The sequence below is a fragment of the Diplotaxodon limnothrissa genome, linkage group LG13 (genome assembly GCF_057381915.1).
Source record: "Diplotaxodon limnothrissa isolate DT_005_m linkage group LG13, D_limnothrissa_male_GT1.1, whole genome shotgun sequence".
In the NCBI taxonomy this organism is placed as follows: Eukaryota; Metazoa; Chordata; class Actinopteri; order Cichliformes; family Cichlidae; genus Diplotaxodon; species Diplotaxodon limnothrissa.
In genome coordinates, this window is record NC_140608.1 from 10,429,601 (window position 1) to 10,450,367 (window position 20,767).

General features: G+C 38.8%; 1 protein-coding gene across 1 annotated transcript in view; it reads right to left on the reverse strand.

Annotated features, from left to right (window-relative positions):
• LOC146619862 (VPS10 domain-containing receptor SorCS3-like) overlaps nt 1–20,209 on the reverse strand; it is a 54,033-nt gene extending 33,824 nt beyond the window's left edge. Inside the window, exons 1-2 of the mRNA XM_085369773.1 lie at nt 19,514–20,209; nt 2,292–2,359 (exon numbers count right to left, since the gene is read on the reverse strand). Coding sequence (XP_085225899.1) covers nt 2,292–2,359; nt 19,514–20,209 — 764 coding nt within the window. The remainder of the gene's footprint in view (nt 1–2,291; nt 2,360–19,513) is intronic.
• Between the last annotated feature and the right edge of the window lie 558 nt (nt 20,210–20,767).

The window sequence follows — 20,767 nt, forward strand, 5'->3', positions numbered from 1 at the left end:
CTGGATTACTTTTATTTTGGTGGCAATCTAACCCGCAACAATAAGAAAATCCTTATAAGTGCTAGCACTGTGCACAGCTAGTGTGGTTAACATTATTGTTTTATGCATTTGTTTCTCTGCAAATCTCTTTGCACTTGCATGTTGTACTTTGCTGAATTCCCAATAAAGCTACAGAATGCACATAAAACAGTGACACGAACACAGCCAATTTAGACCAACGCACAACATTATTTTGAAGCAATTTTTTAACCTGCTACTCGGTGCATCTAAAAGAATTGTAGCAGCAAGCTACAAACAGCAGTGATGCTGTGTTTTTTTTAATTTACATGTAAATTTATTGGTTAAGCTAAACCTTTTTGTTTATAGGCGACAGTTTTACATGTAACCCAGTGTTACCTTGCTTTGGACTAGCTAACTGACCAATCAGACCAATCCTTCCTGAAAGGTAGTTTAAAAGGAACAGGAGCTAAAGCAGAGTGTATAAAAAAATTCTATGTTTAATTGATCCTTGTGGGGAAATTCCTCTCTGTATTTAACCCATTCACGCAGTAAAGTGGTGGGCAGCCATTGGGCTGTAGAACAGGGAGTAGTGTGTAAGGACAGTACCTTGCTCAGGGGTACCACAGGGTAGCCGTTCAGTGGATTCAAACCCCCGACCTTCCGATCATGGGGCCACCACTCTACCTACTGAGCTATCCCCGCTCTATGAGTATGAGTATCCCAGTACAGCCTGAGAAAAGCAGTGTTTTCTTTTAATATTAAAAATTTAATGAGACAGATTTTAAAATAAATGTAAATAACAACCAGCTGTATTTAAACGCAATCAGAAATTTAGATCTGTTGCATGTAAAGACACTTGCACAAAACTGATATCCACAAAAAGGGGCAGATGTGTTCATCATCTTGGTTCTCATATTTCTCCTCAGCACAAACGGCCAAACCAAGCTTCAGTTTTACCTGAGTGCCTCCAAATGTAATTTCACTGTATAATTGGATAGACACCCAGTGTCTGCTATCATTGTCTGTGCATTAACTTGAATCGTTCCGTTTGCTGTTGACATTGTTTTCAAAGCCTTACCCTAAACGCATTTGTATTTGTGCTTAAGTACTGCTTTCAGCTGGCATATCGCTCTTTGATTGCAGTGGTGGAAGTAAGCCTCTTAAACGATGTTACTATATTGTGATGTTTCTTGGGCAGGAGCGGCAGGCGTCTCAAAACACAAAAGGCACTTGATGCGTGTTTAGATGGCTTCTGTAAGTCATCCGTTGATCCGAACACTGCGTCTTGCCACCAACAGAGGCCTGCAGCTGTAGTCATAAATCATTTATTGTGTTATCACAGAAATCATTTACTCCCTTTTCTTTTCATAACATTCAAATCTCTGCTTTTCCAATACTCATACTAAGAACCTTTGTGCATCCCCGGAGGAACACTCTAATTTACTCGTGGTGCCATTGTTAAGCAGACACCTTGATGATGGAAGACCTCCTGTACACAATATGGGATTTCAAAATGTGTCAAGTCGGGTGTAAATCTTAGTGCCGCCTCTGGTGAAACAGATATTAATTTGAAACTCTATGCTTGGCGGACTGATGGTCTCTTTTTCACGTGTATTTCAGAATGAAATGAGTTCTCTGCAGGCTATGGCAGAGGTGAGAGAAAAGGCATATCAGAGGCTGGATTGGGCTCTATGGTATAATCCTTAATGAATTCCATTCTTATTTATGACCTGACAGGGCACTGTAACTCACCTCTCAATACATACTGAATGAAATTACTACGGCTATATAGCAGCAATTGCATGTCAATTGCTTCTGAAACAAAAGGTTACAGATGACAATCAATCAAAAACTCCATCACAAAGTTTCTAGGTCAGAGGAAAAGCACCACAGATCCAAACAGAGAATCCCTCAGATCATTCTTAAGGTTTATCTGTCAGAAATAGTCCTGCTGATGATGGACAGAAAATAGGTTGGGCCTTCTTTAAAAGGTTGTTGTGGTGCTAGTTGTGTTATTTATAGAACTCCAGCAAGCAAAAAGAGGATGGTACTTCAAGATGCTTTATTAAAACATACTTCATATTGGCTTCGAGTGAAACTTGATTGTTCGTATCCTAGCAAGGGAGAACACTATAAATCATGCTTACAGTATCCAGCACTCGATGAATATATTATTGTTGTTGTTCTTGGCTTGTGATTTTGCATTTTTATAAAATTCCTGCAGTGATACCGCAACCTTAATATTGGTATGCAAAGGAAAAGATAGCAGAGATTAAAAAAGGAAAACTTACCTCCAGAGTGAGCTCTCGGTAACACCCCCCAGATTGAAGTCATAGAGTTTAGTCAAGATCAGGATCACCTGCAACGTAACCACAACAGACATATTTAATTACAAGTCAAGATCTGCATTAAAAACCTTTGGCTCGGCAGCGCACATTATCTGTCTCCACCTAATGACTTGGAATAAATACAACATGTCCGCTACTTTTCTTTGCTAATAAATATCAGGCTCATACAGTATGTTAGCCCAATGACAAGTGATCCTCATGTTGTCAGGAAATGTCAGTCGACTAGTGGCAGGATCTGAAAAAAGAAATCCATGAAGGCTGTCAAGAGTTGTGTCTGTATCTCATGTGGAATGATACCTACATGACAGAAAACTCTGAACATAATTGTTCAGTGAACAATGAAAAGAAATGCAGTCAGTGGCTGCAATGCACCATCCTCTCTCATTTCCTTTTTTTTTAAACTTCAGCTTTGCTTTTACCTTCAAAACATTTAAGTACCTTGGCTGCAAAAGCACCAACAAATCTCAAATGCTGATGTTACATGTTGTTATTTTACTCTTTTTACTCATTGGAAGACGTCCAGTTCCAGTTTAGGTGGAACATTTGTTCTCTGGGGATGGTTGGACAATGTGTTTCTGGGGAAACAAAAATGCGGCCCATAAAAGCCTGTCAAGGCACAGAGGGCAGAGTGAAATGGTGTGCAAACGCATTATTGTCACTCCAATGGCATTATAAATGACTTCCCGTGGGGATGCTCATAACTCAGGATAGAAAGAGGGGTAGGGTAGAGAGCTTGGGGTGCTGTATGAATTGTGGGAGAAGGAATGGTAGATAATTACAATCAAAGACTAGAAAGATGACATAATATTGTGATTTTATTTAAAAAAAGCCATGAAAGATAGGTCAAAAGCTCAATTACAGTGAGTTTAAACGTATTAACCTTATGGGACCCATGGAACGACTCATTAAACCGTAAAAAGCCACACAAGACTCAGAGGAACAATGACACGTATCTAAGTCTGCTTTGAAAATGTTAAAACCCAATTGACCCACAATTTAGCCATCAAATGGCCACTGTGCATGGCTGGGACTATCTGCATTGCAGGTTAATTAACCAATCACACAGTGAGATAAGCATTTGCATAACTAAATGCACCATGTCTGCAAGGTCCAACGCTGGAGTCAGAATCAATTTGGAGCGCAGACTTAGTTAAATGGCTGTGATGTTAGTCCTAATTGCCTGCTTTGAAAAATAGATACAAGAGGAAAAACTGAGCCAAACTGTTGATCGTTTGTCTCTTCAGTTCTCTTTTGCTAACAACAATGAATCTGTGTCACGGGATATTATAAATACTACGAGGTAAATTGAATCTGGATTTGATTTTATCAGTGTCAGAACTAGAGCAGTTCATTCTTAACCACCGGCATTCAAACATCCAGCACAGCAAACGAATCGAGTGAACAACGATTAGATGTTCACAGTTTCGTGGGTTTCAATCATTTCTGCTGTCTTGCACGTGAATTCCAAATGAACCAAATGTACATAAATGTAGCTGGTGATGTAAAATAACCTTGATAAAAATAGCCCCAAATGGCAAAACTTGATAACGAAAAGCCTCTCTGCACCCAAGCTGTAATTGCCATTAGGAGCTCTCCCTTAACTGTTGTCAACGTGTTTGTGTGGTTGGCTCATTAACAAAAGCTGACCCACTGAAATGGGTCAGTGAAGATCTACCTCAGGGACCAACAGACTAGTGAGGCAGCTGACTGTTTGGATGATTTGTCCCTAAGTGGATACATCAAGAGTATATCACTGTAGACTGCACGTTCCCACATCTTCAGCGTTATTGATAGGCTGTGCATCTGTGACTCAAGTCAATAGGGAGCAACTACTATACATGCAAATGCCGAGACCAGTAGGGACAGCACATGACTTGCACACCAGATGTGTGACTTAAAGTATGAGAATGAAGGTGCATTAAACACGAAATTCTGCGAGTTTGTGGTGCAGCCTTGCATTTATGTAAATACCAGGAACAAACAAACACAAAATGGCTTCCAGAATTATTTTGAGCCTTCTAGGTAAATACAATTCTCCATGCATATCATTGCTCACTTGCATACATGAAATTAAGTAAGGACCCTGGAAGGCCAAAAGCAGTGCATTTATTCATGTTTATGTTTTATTGATGTGAGCAAAGAGAGCTTTGCCCCGGGAAAGTCAACCAATCATTTTTCAGATTGGCTCTCACCCTCCGAGGAGTTGGGTTTAGTCATCCTTTTATCCTAACATTCTATTCTTGTCGCAGTTTTTTCCTTCTTTGCTTCCTCTTTTCTTTCTTTCGTTCAATCTCACCTCATTTGTTTCTTTCTTCCTTATAGAACAGACTCTCCAATTACTTTCTTTATTTTTAATCCAGCATTTTTCGTTTGGTGACAGAGGAAAAAGAAAACATTAAAAGGCACACACAGACAGGTCGTTTTTGCCAAAGATTTGAACTCTTAGATGACTGAGTAAACAGCCTCCATGGCAACAAGTGTTAAAAGCCATAATTTAATTGTGATTATTTTTTTTAGCTTAATTCAAAAGACTTAGCAGCGAACAGATCCACCAGAGTTTTTCCTGCCTAATGGTTTAGTCACTCTAAAATAGAAATAGGTCAGAAACCTCATTTCAACTTGGAAAAATCAGTGGGTTACTTTGTGATTTCGTTCAGTTTTTTTGCTGTCAGAAGCCGATTGCATGTAGTAGCAGCCAGCTGTTTGCTCAGACGTTGAGCGTGCAACACCGTCAACCTCTGGGTTGGGTGACCGTTTTTGATTACAAGGTGACAATCATGGCCCGACTCAGATGTACTGCAATGACTTTCAGACAGATTAGTGAAGGTTTGGAAATAGCTCACATGATGCAATCAATCTTAGTAATGCACGGATAAGCTCAACTCGTCTGCAAAGCATCTCTTTGCAATGGAGCACTCAACTCAACTAACTACTTGAGTCGATTGTTTAGATATTTTTTGTTTATATTCCTACATAAAAGCAAGGTTACTGAGTGTCTTTGTAATTTTTGCTGATCCTGCAGCCATCCTGCAGCAACTATGTCACTATTTGTGGAGCGATTTCTGAAGTTTCACAACTATGAGGTTCTTGGTGGAGTCTGAATGTGAGGAGTGTCTGTGAATGTCAATATCTGTGTCTGTAGATGGCAACAGACTTAACGCTCCCAACTTAACCACATTCAATCTCAAACTTAAAGCAGACTGATAGCAGACTGACTCTGTCCTACCACGTTATTGCCTGAATCAGAAAAGGTTCGAAGACAGCAATGTACTGCGAGCGTTCACAGACCTGGTCCTCATCTCATCAGATCAAAAGTTCATTTTCCGCAATTGAAATAATGCATCTTTGGATGCCACCAAAAATTTCTCTGCTCAGGAAAAACCCTGCCTACGCATTCAACTTGCACATCTGTGCAGGCCAGACAGCATATGCAATGACAGCCTGTGGACTGAATCATGTCTCTACAAATTCCATATCAATCCGACTTTTGTTTTAAGCGAAATGGTCAAATTTGAATGTGCTTCAGTGGGACATGAGAGGCATCTGAACATAGTTGGTGGGCAGAATATTTTCTACACAACTCGCAATTTAGGTATGAATCATCTCTTTGTACTGTACTGAAAAATGGCTATTAATAAAATAAAATAAAATAGACTGTTGCTGCACATCAACACAGTTATTTTGTGATTTCTAGCACCAAGCTTCAAATGGAACCTGTTGCTTATTCAGCCCCAAGTAAAGCATAATTAGGCTGGCACCCCTCAAATATTGTTTCTGCCTAATTGGGTAGTCAAGGGAAGCAAAGGAACCCTTACTCTAAACATCACACCTCCAGACTGTTATTTTTCTGCTCAGGAGTAACACATCGCGGGAAGTAGAAACAATCTTTAGAAATGCGAGAAATGAATCCACTTTCATGTGGATCTGGTGCTGTTTTTGAACATAACTAGAGGGGACAACAAGGAGCTAAATTAATTTCCAAGGGACCCCCAAAGTTGATACCAGTGAGTGATGTAAGGTTCATTGTAATAACTCAGCTAGCGGCTGATGCTCACCGAAGCACTGACATATCTCTATTTTGTTACTTACCTTTAGCCTCTGCAAAGTTCACTGCTACAATGACACACATTTACATTTTCATGAATACACATAAGCTTTGTATATTGTACTGCAGGGTAAACATTCATACAGTGAGCGAGCCATCTCCTGGGAGTGACCCCCGTCTATCTGAGCCACAAACGTCTAACAACTCACTGGAATATTTCAACACTAATGGAATTATTTTCATGCATTAGATATTTTATTTTAAAACCAAAATATGCCACCTCTCTCTGACAGCTGTCAGGAGGTCAGTTTTGTGATCTCCCAAAAGAGTAAAAGTGGTTTTTGAATCCATCAAGTGACTGAGTAAGACATAATCTGACAAGCCTTGCCTTAACTGGCATGCGAGTAGATACATGTGTACAGTCTTCTCTAAGAGCTTTTCATGTGTCCAGCTGTAATAAGTAATATGACAGTGCAGACTTGAGAAGCGTCAGACTGGGTTTGAGGTCGTTTAGGAATGACGTCAACGTTGGAGAGTTTGGTGATTTTTTTCCTTTTTTTTCACTCATTTTTTCACTCGTCTCTTTCGCCTCAGTCCAACCGGTCGAGGCAGATGGCTGCCGTCGCTGAGCTTTGCTCCGCCTGAGGTTTGCTCTGCCTGAGGTTTCTTCCTGTTAAAACTGGATTTTTCCCCCCACACTGACACAAAGTGCTTGTCATAGGGAATAATCGGGTTTCTCTCTTTCTATGTAATATTTTACCCTACAATGTCAAGAGCCATGATTTCATTTGACTTCCTGATTTGGCTATTACTCACCATTTTTACCTTATTTTGTGCTCAACAAAGTGTGTGTCATTGAAGATTTTCAACTTAAATATTTCATTCATTAAGTGTTTTAGGTGATTTTTTTGAGCAAGGGAAGAATATTTTCATAGAACAACAACACATAGAGATTTATAACAAGTATCAGCTCAGTGTCCAACACCACGCAACTTTTCTGTTTTGTTTCACAGCTCTCAAAGCACCGTTTTTGGCAGCAGTGGGCAGCTGTTTACAGTGAAAAACCTCCAACACACTCCTGCACAGCAGCTCAGCAGCAAGCAACAGATAGAAACAGTTAGTGCTTAGCTTTTTCACAAGCAACAGATAGAAACAGTTAGTGCTTAGCTTTTTCACAAGCAAATAGATAGATATATGCCTTTATGCTAAAAATGTATTAGTATCGTTGTAGTTTTAAGTCTCATGTTGTAGTTGTTTGAACCAGGTGGTGCTGGTCCCAAAAATTCTGGATCATTCAAGCCATAGCAGAAAGGTTACTCCAGCAAAATAGACGACATGCAAAGAGAGAAATCCAAGAAAGGTGAGAACTGGTGAAAAAAATCACTGGTTGACAACAAATATAAAATAAGCTGTATCATAATGAAAAGCCTGATCTATTGTTGCTGACTGAGAACACCCTCGTCAGTCTGATTTTGTACTGATGCCCTCAGGTCGATGTTCTAGGAAGCCTCGAGCTAGTAAAATGCTTTATAAGGGAATCATTTGTGCCAAAAACAATAAGTATACTGAACAACAAGATACTGCAGTGTATTTCGGTTATACTGAAGTTTTATGTATGTACTATATATGTATGAAAGTGTGCTGATAATTATCAGTATTTTTCTTAATTATAAATTGATTTGTGACTGATGTGAACAATAAGGGTACTCTATTGTATTCTATTCTAGTCTGTTCTATTCTATTATTTCTGCAAATGGAGCCTGGGTAAGCTATGCCTAGCTTTTACAAAATCCCATTCAGCATTTACATAATTTCATACCCGTGTCACCCCATCCACAGGCACTCTCTATGCTCTTTCAAATAAGAAGCAATGGAAGTGGTTTGAAAGAGGTGAAAAATGTACAACACCTTGGGGTGAGCCATATCTAACCAATATTGATGATCCACAGAGACCCCCTAATGCATTCAGGCTATTATCAAACACCAAAAACTGGTGAATACAGCAAGCTGGAACTCTCTGCTCTACCTAACTCCACTCCATTCCTGTTCAGGCAAATGCAATCTTGAAGACATAAAAATAAAGTCTGTTTCATTTGTTGTTAAGCTCATTAGATTCTCAACTTCATTAAGGAAATAAAGACAAAAGCCAAGGGCAACAAAGAGTAATTTGAGTAATTTGACAAAGACTGCTTTCTTTAAGTCAACTACCTAATTAATATCCTTGATCTCCTACCTACACTGAGCACATTTCAGGTTTGCTGCAGACTATCGCTTTTAACATTCATCTCCTGTGCTTTGTGGGGGGGAAAGACCTCCATCAAAGCACAAGAAAAAATATTGCTGTTTTGTGTCTTTTGTTGAGCCAAATGGGACTACCAGTGTAGTTGTAGTAAGTCATCCGTGTATCAAAATGAGCTCATCTCTTTTGTTCCACAACAGATTCAACAAAGTAGTCATAAAACGTTTTCCTTTTTTTTTTGGCTAAGATTAAAGATTAATATATTCATGCATCCATTAGAAATTATCTGATGCAAACACCTGCAGAGAAAAGAAATACAGTATTGGTTGCAAATTTGCATAAATTTCTTTAAGGCTTGACAGCAATGAGGGCAAAATCAAGATGCACTGCAAGTGGGTGGAGGGAAGAAAAACACAACATCTTGATTGTGGCTCTGGGAGGACATCTCCAAAGTAGAGCACTTAGTAGAGACAAATGTCTTTTAAGAAAAATTGTGAGGTCCAAGAGAGGCCTTACTCTGTCCTCATCTTAATTGTGCACCAAATTGATTGTTTGTACTTTTGTGGGGGAAAACATACTCCAGGGGATGATGCTTTCATCAAGTAAACCCCCGCAAAATGTCCCTTGTGCATTAGTCTGCTGTTTCTATGTTTGCTTATCCACTAGACTTTTGAGCTTTGGTCATGTAACCCTGATGCTTCGAGCTTGAGAGGTTTCACCAATCAATTCAGTCCATTAAGAAGGGGGAAATGAATGAAATGGACAGAATATAAAAGGGTTTCACTTCAATGCAGCTCTATTGTGAGGAGATTTTGTGAACATGTTGTACTTTTTTTCTTGCTAACAACAATACACAATAAACTGTGCTGTTTGTCCTTAATAAGATAAAAGGTTGTGATAGATCTGCTTCAATCTTTTTTTTAAAAGAAAGTTTGGGGTAAGAAGTCATTGAAATACGTTTAATGGACTGGATATGAAAATATAAACTGTCATGGTTTTTTCTTCCTTATGTTTGATGTTGTTATGCCACGATGCACTGTGGTTTCCTCTAAAAAGGTGGAAAACAAGGAACACAGCATTCAAGGACAGATTTGATTGCAATTTTAGAAGTCATTTAAATGTTTCGACACGTTTAACAAAGTTTTAGTCCCATCCCATGCAATCTAAAATTAATTTGATGCATTGTAAGTGGTGTAGAGAGCCAAAAAAAAAAAAAAAAACCCCTGATATTTGCATTTTTCTCTTACAGGGTTTTGGCATGTGCTTCTCTTGATTGCTCAGATTTAGAGTTCATAGGTTGAAGGTACAGTTGCATGTTGTCTGTGCATTATCATCTTATTCATTAAGCCACAGAAAACAACCAAGTCTGACGATTAATATGATTATTAGATGAAATATGGTAATATAAAATGTAATACTAAATGAAAAGTTCCCCCAAAATCAAAACTACTATTTTCATTTTGGAGAACTTTGTACAGTCTAATGCCATCTAGGCATTTCTTCCAGTGTCTTCTGTTCTCTCACAGCTTTGGCTCCTAATGGCTCAGCTTCTGCCTGGAGGGGTCTGAGCTAGAGCCAAAGGCGGTAGTTAGTCCAAATTGAGATTTTGGAAGAGAGAAGCCCTCCACCTAAAATGACCCCCTTCACTGCCAAAAGTGCTGAGACTCAGCTCGTGAGCTAAATGTGTCCCACATATAATTTTGTCTTTCTTCCCCTCTTGCTTATTTGCATTTTTCATAATGCAAAGAGAGTAAACTGGTAAACATTAGTTTTAATAAAAATTAAATGCATACACTACGCGTTTTCTTTGCCAATGATACTTTTTAAGGAATAAAGTCCTGCCAAGATCATGTTTGATAGGAAAGTTCTTTTCCAGAAAGTAATGTGCTATGTTCCTCTTTTTCTTCTTTCCTATTTTTTTTTGCCTGTACAAATACTGTACCGAAGTGCTTGTAATACAGTACAGTACAAATATAGTTTGAGCTGTTTAGTTGTAAATATCTTGTGTTAATTTGGCTTATATTTACCCTGACAAAAAGTTGTAAATACAGTCTAGCAAATCAGGCCCTTCTCCTCATTATTATGATAAAGACTGACAGGGGGATGAGCTCGGTGGGTTTCAGCGCCAAATGTTGTTTCCAGTTCATTTGAGAATAATTATGTTAATAAAACAAAAGATCAACCCGTTGCTCTTTTTTAAAAATTGCATCCATATTCAGCCGTGGAGTGTAACACTCGAGGTAAGCCAAAACAGTTTCTTCCGTAGAGAAAACTTCGGGTGTTTTACAATAATTTCTTTTTAGTATTGGCTCGTGAATCTGGATGTTCAAAGCGCAGGACTTTGACACCAGAGACTGGGCTTTTCTGATAGACAATACAAACAGTTTGAAACCCCCTAATCATAGCCATAGTCTCTGATAACTGTTAACAGAGTAAACAAGTGAGATATTCAAATCACTGGTGATTTGACTGGTGGTTTTTCTAAAACTAAAATCCAAGAACAGCATTTTTTCCTAACATCAAAACTAACAAGGAGCTGCCTGTTTATCACCACGCAAAGGTTTTAGCATGCTTTGATTGCAACATGTAGATATTTTGTACATATTTTGTACATTGTAAGAAAAGAATGAATTGTGTGGTCAATGTATTGTCATTTCAAAGTGTCAACATTTTGTGAGCTGACAGATAGGTTAACAATTCTTCTCATGCTGGTGACTAAAACCATGTGATGTGTATTATTTCTGTTTCAAAGCACACTACCAATTTATAAATAAACATAAGGTTCAACATAGTGGCAGTTTTGCCTATTATGTTGGCCATGTATAAATGCATCCATCCAGTCATTTTCTTCCTCATATGCAAGGTTACAGTGGGTTGTCACAGGAGAGAGTTAGTTTGTTGCAGGAATAATGCTTTATTTACAGTACTGTGATTGTGTCCACATGCTGAGGTATTTGCCTACAGAGAGGCTACAGAGAAAGGTTTTCAGCCAATGCAAATGTGCTCCCCTTCAGTCCTCCAGAATCCCAAGTGCACTTTGCTGAATGTGGATGCCACTGTGCATTTGTTGAAAGTTTATGATTTGACAGGAAAGAGACCCACGGTGTAGTTCAGCAAGAAGGAGAGAAGTGCCAAAATCCCAATCAAAGATCAAAAAATACAGTATGAAAACTACAGACAGCAGCTGCAGTGAGCAGCTCCTTTTTTTTTTTTTTCACTGTTTTTAACACACTGCTTCACTTCAGCTCTTTCTATATGATAACTTTGCTCTTCTCTGTGGCTGGCTGATGGACCAAAAAAAACACCACAACCAAGAGTAGCCCACAGGCTTGATTCTGCCTCCATCTGAGTATAGATGTTCTCTGCAGGTAGATGGGCAGTCCACAGTTACCAGCAGACTGCAAATGTGCTACCACCTGTGAGCCATAATTTCACCACAACACAACAGCCTTCAGCCACACATCTATGGCCAATTTAGAATCTCCAGTTAACCTATAATGCATATCTCTGGACTGTTGTAGACAATGCCACAGGCACAGAGAGAGCATGCAAACTCCACACAGAAAAGCCTGAGCTAGCCAATTCAAACCAAAGACCTATTGTTACATTCTCAACTACTTTTCTTGTTGCTGCAGCAAGAGTAGAGCTACATACAACCAATATAATAAAATTTCCATTACTTCTGGGCGGCAAATTAAGCCATTAAAAGAAGCAAAAAAAAAAGACAGAAATGGATAGGATTATAAATTAAAGATGGTCATTTAAACATTCTGAACAGCACTGTTTAATTATAAGTGTGTGTCAAAATCATCGTAAGAAATCAGGGCTTACAAGTTGTTTGCTTTGGCTTCAGAGGATGTGAAATGATCACCATAGTAAAGCTAGAACATAATTAGATTTTATTTAGCTATTAAAATAATTTAGTCTCATTCACAGACATTTATAATGATGGCAGTTCAAATGTGTTCAAATACAATCATTAACTCACATAAATGATGTGTAGATCCTGTCAAGTCTTGTCACCATTTCTGCCATTATTTTGATCCATATTTATTTGCCCATTTATACAGCTTCCGAATTTGACAATAAGTACTCTGTTTTCTAAATGTGTCATTTTGTGTTTGGAAGTTTTCCATCATCTCCATTGATTGCACAGTGTGTGTGGCGCTCAAGGGTTGGGTCCTTTGCATCTCGCTTGATCGGGAAAAAAACGTTTTCCTCCTGCAACTAATGCATTCCTGTCACTGTAACCAGCCAAGTCAAGCTATTATTTAAGCTGAGTGCCACCTGAGCAATCCCAGTCATCTTTAAACGTGATAGTACCGTCTGTGTTTCTTCTGGTAATATGCTGCTGCAAATCCCAGCAATTCCCAACACACAGTTTGATCAAACTTGTTTTGTGTATCAAGAAGAATAAAACTGAAAACTAAATTAGCCTTGACCTTTAGACATACAAAGTTTTAAAAAGGCACAGTTTGTGTTAGCTCGGTCTCTATGTTAATTAATAAATTTGTCTCCCAATCTGAATATCAATTTTATGATTTTCTCCAATCAGAAAACGCATAAATTTGCTTTTATAACCTAATCACAGTTATATCTACCTCACTGCAGTTATTAAAGCTAATTAATCACATGCAAACCTGTCAAGTATGATTCTGCACCCGCTTTGTCTCTTTGATTAAAGCTGAAAAATAAAACGTGTGCATGTGTTAGTCTTGCACAAATAATGAGAGAGCGAGGTCAAATCAAGTAATGACAGTGTGCTTGAACATACAACTGATGGCAGGCCTTTATTTGCTGCTTAAAATGCACTTTGTGAGGCAAATTTAAATTCTGAGTGCTGAGGAAGTGCTGAGAGGATATGTTGATGTGATGCATTATGGTCCCTGAGCACAAATGATTCATGAAAAAAAAGGGGGCACACATTCATGTCATTTGTGGAGTAAAAACTGGGATTTCAATGAATTATTACTACATCGAGGTAGAGACTTGTAGCCTGTGCGCTATAAAATAAACTGAGACAAAAGGAAATAACAATGCGAATGCTGCCTTTTTCTCCAGAAATGTTTAAAAATTGCCCATCCAACCCTGAGAAATTGTAAGGGTTTTTTTTTTTTGTTTGTTTGTTTGTTTGTTTTTTTGTGTGTGCCAAATATCAATCTGCCTCTAATAGAGGGCAGAGCTCCAACCACAGCCATAATCATAGATGTTCTGAAGTATGGGGATGGTTAGGTGCTTAAAAAGGCCTTGATCTTTACTTGAGAGCCATTTTCTATCATTAACATTAGCTAACATACCTGTTTGCAGCTAGAGAACACTTTTGATTGCAAGGCAACTGCACAAGTTACCTGGTAGAAGGCGACCAGTCTCCGAACAGTGGTGGTCTGCAATCACTAAGTAGTGAATGTGAATTTCTGTTTAATGTGAATTTCTGTGTATCCAGACAACAACAACTTTGCAACAGAGGACAATTTAAGAATATTTTTTTGCCTTATTTATCCCAATTAATCACCATATTATCACAAGTGATTGCTGACTGACTCCATTATATTGCTGTTTTTTTTATTGCACCATCTTGACACACCAAAATCACTCTGAAAACAGCAGCCAGCTGCAAGTGATCCGGATCCAATCCTTTGTGTTTAAAGCAACCATTTTAAAGATAATGAGCTTGCACGTTCATTGCACACGCTGGCAATAATTTTGATCATGCCGTAGTATCCAACCACCGTTTTCCATGGTGTGACTACAGCATAAGTAACATAGCTGTTTTAGCCAACATAGCTTTGTTGGCTAATGTGCCTGTCACAGCAGACCAAGAGTTACATACACACTCATTAAACACCATTAACCTATAATGCATATCTCTGGACAGTTGGAGACAATGCCAAAGGGCACAGAAAGAGCATGCAAACTCCACACAGAACAGTAACAGAAATGTGCTATCCAAAATAACAAGTTTTAAAAAGGGAAAAAACAACAACAAAACATTTTTACAGATGATAATACTCCTGAAAATCTTTTCATTGTCACTGCAATTTAATGCTATCTTTCAGTAATTGTTATGAGCTGTTACGGACATGCTTTGCATTTATAATTACTGTGGATTTATCTCACCCAGCCTAAGTTGTCCATGGAGATTGCTTTTTTGACTAAATTTGGACTAAACGACTGTCATGATCTTTAAAAAGAGAACCCTTTATGTCTAAAGTTGGTTTAAAGGTAAAAGATCAAAAGTAATTTGTTTCAGTCTATTGCTGGACTTGAATTCATGTTTATCCTCCTGAACATTTTCTGTTGATTAGAGGTCACATTTTAACATTGTTTAGAAATTTGGCAAAGTCATCTTCAGTATGTTTTCAATGGGTTTTTGCTGGGTTGAACAGTAGCACAAGCACTTCTATGCTGATAATTTGATTCAAGCCATCAAAGCAGTCCTCTGCACAGGCTGGCAAAGTACTTGTATGCAGGTATACTAAGAGAAGCTAAATTAAATATTTTTTACCTTGCAAAATGTCATGATGTCTCTCTGGATTTATACTATCCAGTGTCATTTCAGCTCTCTACCGATCTGGAATGAGTTTTATTCCCTTTGTTAATACAAATTAAACCTAGGGATGTGTAATAGGTCAGCTAGATGACTGCTAAGTGGTTGTGGCCATCACTCAACAGGAAAATAAGATGTGGTTAATGTGATTTTAAAAAAAGATTCTCAAATGAAAATAATGTAGGGCTTTTTTTCTTGACAATTTTTAACTTGGTGCATTAAATTGTGTTCAATTTCGCCTTTTTTCCCCCATTTATGTTTTCCTTGTACTCTTTTAGAGTAGTTACTTAGTCTAAGTGTTACTCATATTTAATCACTAGTTCCAGGAACATTCTCACAATATTCTTTTTTACAACACAGCAGCACATTTTCTATGCAATAATGCAGAGGATGGCATCAGAGGAAAATGGAATATGGTCAATAGCTCATAAATGTGGCATTATTAACCGGTCTTAATACCATGGGAAATAGCTGGACTTGGATCTAATTACCTTTTATTTATAGCTCCACAACAACAATCTCCAATAAACTAGAAGCTCTGTGCCATCAGTACGAGTAAACCATAAACCATAGTAACCAGGTAACTGTGTCACACGCTCTGGTCACAACCAGTGGCTCGGTATTTCAGTGGGAACTAGACGGGTCTCTTTTTACACAGTGTGCTGTCACATCAGTGGACAGCACACCCCTAAAGACTTGAGACGGGCGGGATTAATGAACAGCTGTGTGGTGTTGACACCTCAAGGGACAAGCAGGTAAAGGACAAAAACGGCTGTTCGAAAAACTCTTTTATGTTGAATTTTATTCTCTCTTTTTTGTGCATTTTAAAACTCTAAATATACCATCTATGTTAAAATCAATTAGTAGGAAAAAAATGAAAAAAGAGACATAATTGAAAGAAAATATTAAGTACAAATTAAAGATTGAAGTGCTGCCAATATTATAATACAAAGTGTACCACAGGAGGGAAATAATTTGTACTTAAATGTGAGAACAACAGACAACTTTGATTTTCATCAAACGTTCAATGGATCAAAATCCCCTTAGCTAGCAATCGGGGGCAGGATGATGAAAAGTTCATGAAAAACAGGCCTTTTATCTGTCTCTTTGACTGAGTATCGTAATGTTTTTTTTAATAGAGGAATTTTGCATGAAACTAGAACTGCAAAAGCAGAAAAGTTCTCTTGTTTGTGTACAATAGGAAAGTGAAATGTTGCAAGTTATGAGAAAATTTTAAAAGACACATTATAACTTTCCTCTTTATTTTATCTGAGAACCTCACCAGTGGCGGCTTTTTAATACACTTTTCATCATACTGTAACAGCACCAAACTCCAGTCAAACTCCCCTGTGAATTGGGAACCCATTACATTTGATTTTATGGATCAAGGAGCTCCCATGCAACCAGCTTTGGCATGTTAAATGGAATGGCTGTCTATCTAATGAACCAGTTTTAAACACAGGTGTCCCCAAGGGCCATGCCATTTCCTCCTTTTTATTGTCTATTTATTCTGATAAGATTATGTGCAACAATAACGGCCTTTCTCTGGTTAGGCATGCGTACAGCATGACTCAGGAGGCCAGTCTGATTCCCAATCAGCCGCTGCAATGGACGATGATGTTACAGAGCTGACAGATTGACTTGAGCCTTGCCACCTCACAAGAAACAATCCCCCCCCCCCCCCCCCCAAAATAAATAAATAAATAAATAAAATAAGAGCTTAACAAGTCCAAAGGTGCCCAGTGGGAGCATGGCCCGTCCTAAAGCAAGTTTTTAACAGTAGCTTCATAGAGATGACCAGCTCCTTATTGTCATGGTATATATTTACTTTATTTACAATGACACACAGTATAATTTCTGAAGCAAATGCTCAGACGAAGTGAAGTCAATAAAGATACTCATTACTGTCTGCAGCTTCAACACAGTGTCCTAGTTTGGTCAGCTATCTGTGAGGAGCTTGGTCAATCAGGAGACTAAAATCATTTGGCTGCCAATAACTCCATGATCACCAGCTGGCTTGCACACTAAGACTTTTGCCTTCAGCGGGGTAGAGAGGGGGCTCTCTGCATCCCTTGAGTGTAGGATGTGGTGCAATGGCTGTTTAGAAAGATTACCAATAGCTTGAACACCCATGTGAGGAGAAGACTGAAATATTGATTTGCCATATAGGACCATCAACAGCCAAGTGTATTTATTAGTGTTTTTAATTAGTTTATTTTCTGTTTTTATGGCACACATCATTACAAATCATGAATCTTTTTTATCACCATCCCCATTCACATTCAGCACAGACTTAAGGAGTAAGAAACATGCACAGCCAATCGATACATGTAGCTAAGAACCATTCATTTCAAAGGGAATTAGTACATGTTTTATTCCCATGGTCGACTCCAATCAATGTTATCTCTCCTAAAATCAGAGACCAGAGAGCTATGACTTAGGCTTTGATGTCTCAGACAATCACTGAAATCTAATAATAGTTGAGAGACTGATTTGTGGACAGATTTTGGGGTTTTATGCAATAAAATTCTTTATCAAATCTGTACTCTGAGGATACCCCGCTGGAGTTTTCACCATCACCTTCTACATCTTTTTCATTTTACTCCCTGTGGTATTTTACATCTTGGTCAGATCACAGGCAAAGTCTTGAGGTGAATATTTGATAGAACTACCCCACACCACAGAAATGAAGTAATTTTCCTTCAAATGTCCCTGTAAGATTGGATTTATTATCAGTCATTTACATCTAATATAGCCTGAGCTATAACATCTAGTCATAAAATGCCATCAATCTAAACTCTACTGTTTCAGTCGTACTTTTGGGACCATGGAAAGGAGTTCAGACTGTATAAATCTCAAATGTTGACAGCTGCAGTGACAACCCCATCAGCGATAATCCAGTGAACAGTGTCCTGCAGTAGCAAAGGCCATCGTTGGTGAAGACATCTCAGACCAGAAGCATATTTCACATAGCAATCCATGAATCAACGTTATTATTAGTTATATTTCAGGACCTTCTTCAATGACCAACGTCTGTGATGCCTCTTATGTTATGACATACACCACAAAAGAAATTGCACCAGATAAGAAAACGCTTATCAGGAACATGCAAAATAATATAATTCACCAAGTGAAATATGTCTGCATTTTGGGATAACACATGAATATTTGCATTTTTTCTGGGACACAGGGATCTTTAGATGTGGTCTCAGACTAATGTTTCAGCCGCACACCCGTTTGCCCAGCAGACTAAGGTGACTCAAATTACCTGAAGTAAAAAATGCAGAGCAGCTCATTTCTTTTGAACAAGGCTGTTTGTAGTTTAAAGATCTTTGTTCCTGATAAATGCTGCCAGTTGAAAACATTTTTGCATGGTGGATATGTAAAGAGAGATAAAATCTCCATGGCTTTGTCTTTGTTATGGTAAAAAAAAAAGTGCATGTGCATTTAGCTGTGGTGTAGGTGTGTGTGTGCATTTGTGCGTCTATGTGCACGTTTGTGAGGATGTGGATGTGTGTGTTTGTAAGGGTGTGTGACTGTGATGCGGGCAATCTGGATGTTTACTGCAATGTCTTGTCATCCATTTAAATTGTGCATAGTCCCATCAAGACGTGTTGAAGTGTATCATACTGCAATACAGTATTTAGACGGGCAATTGAACAAGTATCAGCTAAGTGTGAGTAAATGTCAGTGACAAAAGCATGTTCAACTTGCCAAAAATGTCAGATAGTGTCTCATCAGCATCACATAAAGGGCCAGGTTGGACACAATCCTTTTTAATTGTAGCTACTACACCTTCCTGGAAGGCATTACTTGATTATTTCATAAATTATTAATGTGTTTTGATTGCTGCCAAACAGCCTGCACCTTCCCACGGCACTGTCACATCAAATTTACCTAAGGGGTTAACTGTTATTTTAAAGTTCAGGTGGCGAACAGTTTGTTGAGATAACCGATTCCATTACTGTTTGAAAAAACACGAGGGAATCCTCCAAGTGCACACTTATATCCATCTGGCGTCCAAGCAAACAGGCGCGCAATGCGCAAACACTAATAATCTCTTTATAGGTAATAAAAGAAAACACAATTGTGGTTAAATGCTCCAAGTTAAATGCTTTGTTAGAGTGGAATTTATTTGCAGGAACGAAATCTTTTTGTGCGCACGGAATCAGCTGTGCGTAAAAATGTGACAGATTGATGCGCATCGACTGAATAATAAAAACGTCTATATCAGGTAGAAACAAAGTTAAATATCACCAGTGTGTGGGGCATTTTTATGTTCTTTACACCTTTAAAAATATGATAAAGTGTATTTTTGTAAAACTGAAACTTACGCTGCTGTTGTGCCCGGACCAGTGCACCATAGCCTGGTTGTGTGCCGAGTCTCCCGACAGAGCAAAAGTAGAAGTGTCCAGGTGAGGTTCGTTCTGTCTCGGGTTTGACACTCTTGCTTCCTCTCCGCTGCGCCGATACTCGGGTCTTGCGCTGGAAACACCTTGGACAGTTTGCACGAATCTCTCTCTTGAATACGCTTCTCCACTTATACTCCTATCCACGTTTTCGTTGTATGTTGCGCCCACACTCCTCTTTGCCTTCTTTCTTCCGGCAGAAAATGTATTTTCTAACATTATATTCGCTTTGAATCGTCCTTCTTTGTCCTCGAAAATGTTATCATACTTTTTATCGGGAATGTTGAGACCGCTGCTATAGTTTGTTTTGATGTCGATCGGTGCCTCATTTCCACTCTGTGTTTCATTCCACACTTGCTGACCATGGTTTCGTTTCAAAGCCCCGGCTGTGTTTGTTTCATACGCGCTAAAAACTTTCGTGTTATTGTCGATTTTCAGTGAGACTTTGATTTCCGCCGATTTTCTGGCCACACGTGCGTCCAGTGGCGTTACATCCAGTCGATAAAATCTGTCGAGTTTTGTGGAAAAACTTATTTCCGCGCGAGCCACAAACTTGGGGTGAAAGGGGCAGAGCAACACCAAAGCCAAAAGAGAAAACCCCCAAAATGACCAAAGTGCCATTGTGGTCTTCCAAACTGACAGTCCACCAGTGGGGGGAAAATACAGAGAGCGGCAGAGCTGTTCAACTTCTAAAATATTCAAGGCATCATCTTTATGAGCAAGAAGCCATTCAGGAGACCCGCTCACGTCCAAGAATTTGTCAAAGTGAGGGACCAGTTTGGGAGGCGCTGCGCATCAGACAAACGCACCGACGGTGAGTGACTGCGGGAACGGTTGGAGCTCATTGTTCATGAGGACGTTTGAAGAAAGAAAACATTTATAACGCTGTAATCACCCGAAATCATTTCGAAATTATTCCACAATTCTATTGTGTTTTATTCAGTAACATCTTAGACTCTTTATGTTGCCTAAACCTGTGCAATTTGTCCAAAACAGAGCTTGAATGACTCAGAGCTGTTGACAGCAAAAGTAATTTGTGCTTTGCAGTACCCTGTTTATTCTGTGGCAACGTTTTGCCTTTGAAATGGCAGGGAAAAAAAACATCATTTGCTTGCATCAATCAACACCGGATTCACTTGTCAAATGTGCACGCGCGAGAGTAAGGGTGCGTTTGGGGGA